The 10177-nt window shown below is 42.1% G+C and overlaps 1 protein-coding gene across 2 annotated transcripts; it reads left to right on the top strand.

The window, feature by feature from the left end:
* The first annotated feature begins 5998 nt into the window (after positions 1-5998).
* On the top strand, positions 5999-9947 carry hmgb1a (high mobility group box 1a). Of its 2 annotated transcripts, none has more exons than XM_023827759.2 (5): positions 5999-6158; positions 8305-8465; positions 8617-8762; positions 8851-9025; positions 9255-9947. In XM_023827759.2, exons 2-5 carry the CDS (start codon positions 8319-8321, stop codon positions 9423-9425), a joined length of 639 nt encoding a protein of 212 aa, XP_023683527.1. In that variant the 5' UTR covers positions 5999-6158; positions 8305-8318; the 3' UTR covers positions 9426-9947. The 2 variants fall into 2 exon arrangements, with proteins under 2 accessions (XP_023683527.1, XP_023683529.1); XM_023827761.2 differs by lacking the exon at positions 5999-6158 and adding an exon at positions 6169-6191.
* Positions 9948-10177: the final 230 nt, after the last annotated feature.

Below are 10177 nucleotides of genomic sequence, written 5' to 3'. Positions count from 1 at the left end.
GTTCCTGCTGTTGTAATAATGCAGTCTCTCTCTCTTTTTCTTATGGTCTATATTCTAACCACCAGGACTGACCGAAATTTTGCCAGGATCAAGCTTCTTCATGTTGCTGTTAGATTCTACACCTTAATCGCTCCCTGCAGAGGAAGCAATGGACCTTCCAGATTCAGAGAACTTGGCCATCGGCCAGAACGACCAGCTTCTCTTAACCATATAGATCCAACGATTTGTTCTTGTAGACGATTCTTCACCACAGCCCCTTCTAGGCCAGCCTCCTCACTGGACCCTAATCATCACTCTGCACAGAATTTGTAAACCCTTGGCCATCCTTCTTGTGCTTACAGGACTAGACCAATTAATCCAGAATGCTTCCGTTCCTCCTGTCAGCCATAGCTTGGATCAGTTTATTGTGGCACACCAAAGACTGAAGGGTTCTGAGTTGTAGACCCTCCACAATGTAATCAGCCTATATCCTCTTTGGCTCGTTCACATTACTTAGCATCCTCAGAGTTTTTCAGAGATAACACACCCTTGCAGTTGCAAACACTCCTTCTCAACTTTAGCATAGACATGAAAACTACTTCCCAACAGTCATGTAAACTACTTAATTATTAATTCCTTTCTGTTACAGAGCAAAGGCTTGTCCTTCATCCCCAAAACCTGATTATTGGCCAACCCAGAGGTGTACCTACAAATTCTGGGCCCCCTGACAAAATGTCACCTTGGGCCCCAGGTCGCCAAATTTTATGTATGAGTTTATGTATTCAAGGGCCTGTGTGAAGTGCTGGGCCCCTTGAATCTGCCAGGGTTTCCATGCTCCTCCAGCGCCCTTGGGTCTAGTTGATTTTATTTATTTAGAGGTTTACAGGCAAGATGCATTACATAAAATCTACATTAACCATGAATTCTGTATAAAGCACAAGAACAAGATTCCACCATTAAGAATTTTTGCAGTAATGTAATTGTTTTAAGGTCAAAATTTAGCACAACTCTATTAATGTTAAATCTTAAAAATTACATTTCTTGAATTTAATGTTATTCCATAAATATTCTAGAAACAAATTATGCTGACAGCATTTGTCATGACTATAATATTACATATGGTATTAAATCTAAGAAATTTTAAGAAAAACTGGAAATGAAGGTATATGAATAACCTTGTTTGAGGGAACAAAGGAAGTGATTCTACCATATTTCACAAACACAGACATTTGGATCTACAAGCCAGAAGACAAAGATGTATGTTTTATCTGTATGGTTAGTTGCTCTTGTTGTGCTTCTATACTTATCTCTGATTCACCTTATTTCTCATAGTGAAGGTCATGGTGGTAGCATGCAGAGCAGGTCAGACCTGATTTAATTTTCCATGGCAAAAGATCAGGGGCATAGGAACCTTAGGATACATGAACCCCCCCCCCCATTTTTAATATGGACTCATTCACCTCCATCCGCCCAATGAATCAACCATTAAAATTAAATTACGTTATGTCCCCTCCAATCACAAGCCTTCTCCTACGCCACTGAGTCAGAGATGCTAGCTAATTTTGGGTGATCGGTAGATGTTACCAAGCCACCTGGAAGGTCTAATATCTGCAGGGAAAATTCATTTCGGGTACAACACTGTTCTATTACTCATTACCCACAGCTCATGACCATAGGACAGGGATGCAGTCTGACCAGTAAACTCCCAGCCTTGTCTTATAGGACTTAGCTCCACATACCTCATCACCACATACCTCCTTGGTACCTGCAAAACTGTCATCACCAAACCAATCTGCCTGTCACCTGTCAACCACACATTCCCCTTTAATGTCAATCTTGAACAAGATACCAAGGCACTATAACTCTTTAAATTAGGGCATGCCTGAATTAAGCAATCCACTCTTTTCAAAGTGAGTACCATGGCCTCGGATTTGGTGATGCTGACTCTGATCCAGTGCTGATTGAAGAAAAAAAGCCTGTCCTGGGTTGGGGGGAGGGGGTGGCGGCAGTAAAATTTGTCGACCGGCGGTCAGTGCCCCCTCAGAAGATGCCATCCTGGGCGATTGCCCATCTTGCCCTTGCCAGGATCCAGCCCTGCTCTCATCCCTGCTGTTTCACATGGCATCGAAAGTCCTGGTCAGATGAGGCCGAAAACACATCATATTCAAATGGCAGGGATTTTACTTCTATCCCCCACACTGAAGGCCCTTGCAGCCACAGCTGTGCCTTGTTATCCTGTCCGTAACAGCAAATAGGACTGGAAACAAGATCCACCCCTCTTGGAAGCCAACATTCACTCTAAACAGATTTGATTTTATGTGTAGGATGAGGATACAACTCTTACTGCATTCATGCATTCTGATCAAACAGATGTTTTCAACACTGCCTCCTGCTGAGAGGATATATCTTCTCAATGTGTTCTATTCACAGAGTTGGTCAGCACTTCTCCACCCTGGCTGAACACAACCTAAGCAAGGTCCCACTTCTTCATTGGGGAGACCATAAGCTTTTGCTGACTGCCTTCACTGAGGCTTTTCTAGCCAGTTGGGACCTTTCAGCCGCCTCAGGAGACCCCCATAAAAGCACTGCCCCAAGGGCTTTCTTCAGACTGAGCCCTAGGCCACCAACTGCCTTTCAGTCACAACGCTTTGCAGCTGCTGCAAAGACTGATGCCTTGAATATGGTCCATTTAGAGCTAATACCTTCGACCTTACTTGGCAAGCAGGAGAAGTTTTCTTATAGGTGTGAGTTGAATTCATTTTACACAGAAGCTCTAGCTTGACAATCCCAGCAAACCCTAACTGCTAGCCTGGGTAAACACAGTAAGACTTATGTCCATTTTCGAGGCACTCCTCTCTGTGCACTGAATCTGTCTTATGGCTATATGATGGTTGGTTGATAGCTCTGTCCCTCTCTTCACCCAAGTGTCCAAAACACACAACCTCAAGTTGAATGACACAACAATCACTGTCCTTTGGCCTAAGATACTCTGGTGCCATGCATATTTATGAAAATCCTTTTGTCGAAACAATTGCTTGCACAGAATAAGCACTGAAGCCTTCCGGCAGGAGTGCAGAGTCCTTAAGGGGTACTTTTCCCATTTTCTCTAAGAAGGCTGGGTACACAACAGCTGTTCAGTGCAAAAATGCAAACAACGATCAGTTTTCCTCTCTGCACCTTGCAGTGATATAGAGGCAAGCCTCTTATCTGCCAGGAAAAAGTCCAAATGCTAGGACGAGTTGGTATCCCCACATCGACTTGAGATCTTTCACCATTGGGATCTCCAGGGTAGGACACTCCATCCGTGATCAAGAGGTCTGGTTCCAGACCCCACAATTGTGCATTATGCAAGACTTACTATATCTAGTCCATACCTTCCTACACTATTTCATTCACCTTCCAGATAACTTTCTATGGTCCCAAAGCCAGTGTTTAATGGCAGGGTATAATCTGTCTGGGTCCTTCCCACTCATAACAACCCCCAAAATGGCACTGCGACCTGACTCCAACATTTCATCTTGCAGGTGATGAGCCAACAGGTGGGTGAGCCTGGCTGGGTTAAGCAGGTGGACTGGCCACCATGCGTTCACTGCCAAACAGAAGCTCCTGGTCTGGCCTCCCCCCATGTACCTGTTTGCCAAAGGAGGCCTGACCAGGAGCACAAGCCTGAGCTGACATAACTCTGTGGACCATTAAAGCATAAACCCTCCACCAAGCTAAGGTCATGACCCAAAGAGAGGGGCGCTTTCATACAGAGATCCAAAGTCAGTAACACAAAATGCCTGTTGGGGAAATAAACTTTATCACAACAGTCTCTACAAAAGAAAATATTTCTTGAAATGCATTTTTTTTTAAAACTATACAAATTGTTATTGATGTTTCAGTCATTTTGCAAAGAATTTATGAGTCAAATTTTTCCCTTGACACCTTTTAGTATTCTCCTGGATCATGATAAACTCAGCATGTTCATCCACTTCAACTGGAAGGGGGGACATTAAGTCTCCACAATATATCATATACATGAGCGCATACGCATGACCATACACTGCAGGTAGAATATCCAAGATCAACATCCCTACCATGATAGTAATCTGGCCCATATGCTTTTATTATTCTTATTATTGTTGTTCTTAAAATATCCAAGCATTTTCTCAGATATAGTGTTAATAATTACACTGAAATATCCAAAATAATGTTTTATATAGTTATTTCTGCTTTATATAGGCCTAAGCCATAATTTAGTGATGTGGCTCTTGATAAGATATATCATTATAAGGCCACATCATGAATGCTTACAAATGAGTAATATTTTTCATTTACCCTACATCATGATTTCTATCATAATTATTTTAACAGAATCACACTTAATTATATATCAAATATAGTAAATAGTTATTAGTTATAGGTGGATATATGATAGGCAGATCTCATTATAAGGTAATAGTTTTCATGTCATCATAATATAAAAGAGTAAAAACAAGCCTTTGTTAGCAGCGAAGCTTTGAACAAATTTTGGTAGTCTCAACATTATAAATTGTCTATAGCTTTTTTTTACCTACTACCATTCACAGTGATCATTTAGGCCACCCACTAAGATTAAGATAGCTAGGTTAGCATTTATGAGAAACTTATTAAAACTACCTGAATTAGTCCCTCATTTTGCATAGATTTCTTTGCTTTAATACACCACTTGCATTACCAATGTTTTGCAGAGGCCGGTGGCTGCCTTTACGTGACGTGTTGCGTACACAAACAGGACTGTAGGGCGCGCAGTGCATTGGCCTGCCTCCTTCGGTAAACCCTCGCCGATTTCCCGGGAAAATTCCGCCCTCCGCGTGAGCTGGCGCGCGTCGAGCGAGATAGCGCTTCGTAATGTTGCTGTATCCACTTCGCACACAAAAACTTTTTTGTCCTACATCCTCGAAGATAAAAAAAAACGATATGCCGCTTGCTGGCTTGAATCGTAGAGGATACTTTCATTACTGTCCGTAGAGCGCTTATCATCGCGCTTTGAAACACAGCTCATCTCAGAAGTCAATACTATTTACAGGATGCGGAGTGGTGATTGTGAGTTAATCATTGTTTTTGGGCCCAGAGGGACTTCGGACAACATCGATTTCTTAACATGATTTCGCAACATTAACTACGGTCGTTTCGGTGGCAATATGCATAGCATAATATGGATAAACGGTAGATAAAAGGAAGTAGGAGTACAATAATTAAAAAATAAACATATAGCCACTTGAATTCTCTCAAAAACACGAGATCATCATTGGTAGTAGCGATGATCTGAATTACCGGGTCCTCAATTATCAAAGAGCATAATCAAAATCAGGCCAAGTCAGGTGCTATTACATATACAAACGTTTCTACGTGATGTATAATGAACTACAGATTTCTGCCCGTTAGCTTAACCGGAACGGTGGACAGAATGTTGCCCTTCAATAGTAAAGTGCCACCGAAAGGGAGCTTACACTTACCCACCTGCCAGACAAGCAGCCTCTGTAACAAAAGCAAGTCATTCAGAAATAACCCAAAGTGTGTGGGTGACTTGCTTTGATCTACATTCAACGTTTTCATCATCCCAGTTCTTCTTCGGAACGTGGGATAACCACCGGACAAACAAGTGCACAAATGTCGGCCAAAGAATCAAACGCGACATATTAATTTTCACTGGAACGAAAATGCAATTATTTGCAAATAAATATGACACTGACCATGGAGAATATACCAGTGAGCAGTTTGAGGGTGTAAGGTATCCCACACGGCCGCGGAAAGAGCATCCACGTACTATTTCCCTGTCCTCTATAGCGCTCCATACAATCTCATTCATTCAATACCCTACGTGGAAGACACAGAACTTAGTACTATAGCAAATACAGTACAGTATCTAGCAGCAGCCCGCCTGAAGCTCAAGTCTGGAACATTATTTGTATAAACGCGCCATTTAAAACTTTGCTGACGTTTATTCTGGGAGAGCCAATCACGTCTTAGCGCTGATTAGGACAATGGAAAGCCAGGGGCGAATCAGCTGAGGTGGTGACTTGGCGGTAGCCAATGGTAGTCGAGCCCCTGCGAGAGTAATGTTACAGAGCTGAGGACTGAGTGAGGAGACTGCGTATCGCTATCGCTCCCACATACAGCCATTGCAGTACATTGAGATACAGCGACAGCCTTTGGTAAGTATCATGCACAGACATTTGAAAGTGTAGGTAAGTAAAATCAAAAAGGCGAATGCTTTTCTTTAGAAAAGGGATATAAAAAACGCGTTCCTGTTGTCGTATTTTTGGGAGTTATATTTTTTTCCTTTATATCGAAACGTCAGAAATAGGCAGTAGTATTTAATCGCTACCGAGCATTAGCCACTCATTGTCAAAATATAAAAAAGAAAAATGCCGCTGTTACATTTTACACGGCGACCGATGTTTTTCCTTAATGCAAATAATTTGTTTAATTGTTAGTTGGTATTCAAAATGACTTTTCCTGAAAAATACACGTCCAGTTATGTGATTTAAAAATCCAAACGTTAAGCGGACACCTGAATTGCGTACAAACAAGGTCCGTGGCATAACATAGCCATTGCAGTGCATTGCTAGACCGACAAGCCTGTCATGTGAAAGACTTGGGACTTCCAGAAATGTCTGTCTAAAAAATAAATGAAGGGGAAAAAATATGATCGGAGCCGAGCTGCAAAAAATGATTTGCCTGTATAGTTATTTTAATCGGGGGGAAAAGAGATCGCGGTTAAAAAATTACCAAAGGATCCTATGCTTTACTGTAATGGCTGACTGTACTCGCATAGGAAACAAGGCTGAGCCAGTCAGGCAGCCTGCTACGCCAGCGCAGTTAGGTGCAACTTTTTAAAACCGCGTTTTCTCCTAAAATCGACTTAAGAGTGTAATATTCGGCGCTGGAAAATAGTAGTTCCATCTTTCCTCTTTCAAATGCTGCTTTTTCGGTATTTTTCCGATGGCGTTTAAGGCTCCAAATCCCAGTCGAAAGAGAGGTGGGGGTCCCCGGTCGGTCTGCCCTCTATTGCACGTAGTGAAATGGCTGTGCGTTGCTGACACAAAGAGAAGGAGCCATATTCTCCGTGTTAGTGGATGAAGACAAGCGGCCATTCCGAGCTCATAGGCAACTAACTCAATGCAACCCTCACATAGACATAGTACAGACCCAGTGTATTGCTATACACCGGGGCGAGTGCATAGGAATCACCGAAGGGAAAAATCAGCCAAGAAGACGGACTGCACAAACATATTTGTCGAGTTAAAAAATCGAACAGGAAGGCGGGTGGAGACATTTGAAGGGGACTTTCTTTCATGAAGAAGGCTTTCTCACAAAATGGAAGAAGAAATATTGCCGTCGTTGTTGACCTCCTTTTCCTCAACAAGAGTCTATGCGCCATTGCTAGTTCTGAATATACGGTGAAAGACCTGGTATTTAGTGGGGAATACGTTGGAAATGGAAAAATTAACCTTATGATATACGTGTTTTTAGGAATGCTCGTATTATCTATAGAATTACATTTTGCGCGTTTTTGAGCCTTTTTCTTGCTTTTAATTTTCATTTTATTTTTAAATGTTTTCCGATGTATTTTTTTAAAAGCAATCATTTAAATAAAGTTGACCGATTACACAATTTACAATATTAAAGGCATTTTGTTATTTTTTACGTTTTTTCCAGTTTTTCATTACTAGGTTAAAATAAAATCCACGATGATACTAAAAGATATGAACTTGACTAACTTTGAACAGGGGCGAAGTACTTTGTTTTTAAAAGTGTAGTGATTTTCGCAGGCATTTCGCAAGTATTAAGAGCTTCGCTTTCTAAGCAACATCCTGTAGCATATAATACTAAAACTGGATGTGGGTGTCATTGTTTTGGTGTGGAAAATTAACATTAAAGGGATTAAAACGTTTTAATTTTTTTTTCCCGTTACATATTGTCGGACTTGTCCTCTATGACGGACCAGTTTCGGACAACACCCCCCCGCCCCGCATGAAGACGGGGGCATTTACTCATTGTTTACCAGCAACTTAAGAACCGGACATGTTTAGTCAGGGAGCTGCGCTTTAAAGCGGTTTTTTTCCCCGTCCTGTCCCGGAGGCGAGAGGGCTACAAGGAAGCAGGCGCGATAAAGGCTGGGCTGCAGCCGAGCGCTTATTCCATTACGCTCCCCGCTGACTTGGGTGCCCGCGTAGTGCTGCTGTCCTGCCGCGTGCGGTCGCGGGGTAGCGCGCTCCTGGATGCGCCCTGCGGGAAACTCCGGGTTTTTTTCCGCCCAGAGTAATCTTGGTATATTTTCCGCCTTCATTTTTGTAGTTACTCCGAGCAAGATGGGTAAAGATCCAACGAAGCCAAGAGGCAAGATGTCCTCTTATGCCTACTTTGTGCAAACTTGCCGGGAGGAACATAAGAAGAAGCACCCTGAAGCTTCTGTCAACTTTTCTGAGTTCTCCAAGAAGTGTTCTGAGAGGTGGAAGGTAGGGGAATCAAACTATTATCTAAATTAGTTTTACAGGTATTCTTCAGTAAAGAACATTAATAAGGGAATACTTGGTTCATAAGGTCATCATAAATTAAAGATATACTATACAAATTGGAATTTGCTTCACTTAACCTATTATTCTCCAGACCATGTCTGCCAAAGAAAAGGGCAAGTTTGAAGACCTGGCCAAACTTGATAAGGCACGTTATGAGAGGGAGATGAAGAACTACGTTCCACCCAAGGGCGAGAAGAAGAAGAGGTTTAAGGACCCTAATGCCCCCAAACGACCCCCGTAAGCACTTCTTTGGTGCCTTTTGGCTAAACCTCCATACATTTTTAGAGTTTGAGTCGATTGACTGAGTTTTATCAATGTTTTCCAGGTCTGCCTTCTTCATTTTCTGCTCCGAATTCCGTCCAAAAGTGAAAGGAGACTCCCCTGGCATGTCCATTGGTGATGTGGCCAAGAAGCTGGGAGAGATGTGGAACAGCACCTCTGCAGAGGACAAGCAGCCATATGAGAAGAAGGCTGCCAAGCTGAAGGAGAAATATGAGAAAGTGAGTTTATGCTGGGAGTGTAAAGACTTGATTGGTTTAAAAGCAACCTTTGAAACTTAGCTTAAAGAACAAGTTCTATGTGAAACCAGATTTTATTAATGTGGTTGTACCTTCCTGGGTGGTGCCGTTTCTTGTGGGGCATTAACAGGTGACCGTCAGAAGTTCTATGTAAGAGACACTAGGGGCACCAGAATCCTGAATGTGTCTGCTCTTCCCTTTCCTCCCAAAGGACATTGCGGCTTACCGTGCCAAGGGTAAGCCCGACGGGGGACCCAAGAAGGCCCCTGCCAAACTGGAGAAGGCCAAGAAGAAGAAGGACGACGATGATGACGACGACGACGATGATGATGATGATGAAGAGGAGGAAGAGGAGGATGATGAGGACGATGATGACGAATAAATTTGTTACGTCCGGAGCTTAGATTTCCTGTTTATAAAGCATTTAACCCCCTGTACACACTTCACTTTAAAAACAAAAATGGAAAAAATAAGGCTGTGTATATGATGTTTTTAAGCTGTACAGTTGGTTTTTTTTCCTCTTTCTCTCTCTACTCTTCTTTTGTATAGTTAACACTACAAAGTGTCATCCATCATTTTCCTTCCTTTTTTTTATTTTCCAGTGGTAGTTGAGCCCCAATCCCTGCCGAGTACAGCTTAAGGGGCTTGTAAACTGGCGTGGAGATGGTGGGCTTTCATAGTGGTGCCCAGCACATTTTTTTCCCCCGTGAGGTAGTCATTCTTTTTCCTGATGTATTTGTGTGTTTTATTTTTTTATGTATTATCTTAAAATTTGCCGTATCATAAGATTCTTTTACTGTACTTTGAATACCACTCTGTAATTGCAAGAATAATTAAAAAAAATGCGGCTGTTTTTGTTGACATTCTGAAATGCTTCTGAAGTAAATAAACCCTTTTTATATAAGGCTTTTGTTTTGGCCTCCAGTTCCATCTACTGAACATCGTAAACCAACCATATGTGGCTACATATGCTTATCTGGTATTTTTATTATGCTATATATGACTAGTCGTACATTTAATGCGATGTAGCTGTGGTGATGCAATGCAAAGTGACTGCTGTCATGTGACCAGATGCACCATCAGTCTGCAAAAGCATCAAATGCACTGTTCCTGGGTTGTTTTTTTTTTTCTACA

This window comes from Paramormyrops kingsleyae, chromosome 18 (genome assembly GCF_048594095.1).
Source record: "Paramormyrops kingsleyae isolate MSU_618 chromosome 18, PKINGS_0.4, whole genome shotgun sequence".
Classification (NCBI taxonomy): domain Eukaryota; kingdom Metazoa; phylum Chordata; class Actinopteri; order Osteoglossiformes; family Mormyridae; genus Paramormyrops; species Paramormyrops kingsleyae.
The sequence above is the reverse complement of the archived record's forward strand: the minus strand, read 5'-3'. Positions and strand labels throughout refer to the sequence as shown.

Bases quoted from the DNA above. Each gene is read 5' to 3' on its own strand.
- hmgb1a (XM_023827759.2), top strand. From the start codon at position 8,319: ATGGGTAAAGATCCAACGAAGCCAAGAGGCAAGATGTCCTCTTATGCC. The intron at 8,466-8,616 runs GTAGGGGAATCA...ATTATTCTCCAG, and splicing joins AGTGTTCTGAGAGGTGGAAG to ACCATGTCTGCCAAAGAAAA. The intron at 9,026-9,254 runs GTGAGTTTATGC...TTCCTCCCAAAG, and splicing joins TGAAGGAGAAATATGAGAAA to GACATTGCGGCTTACCGTGC.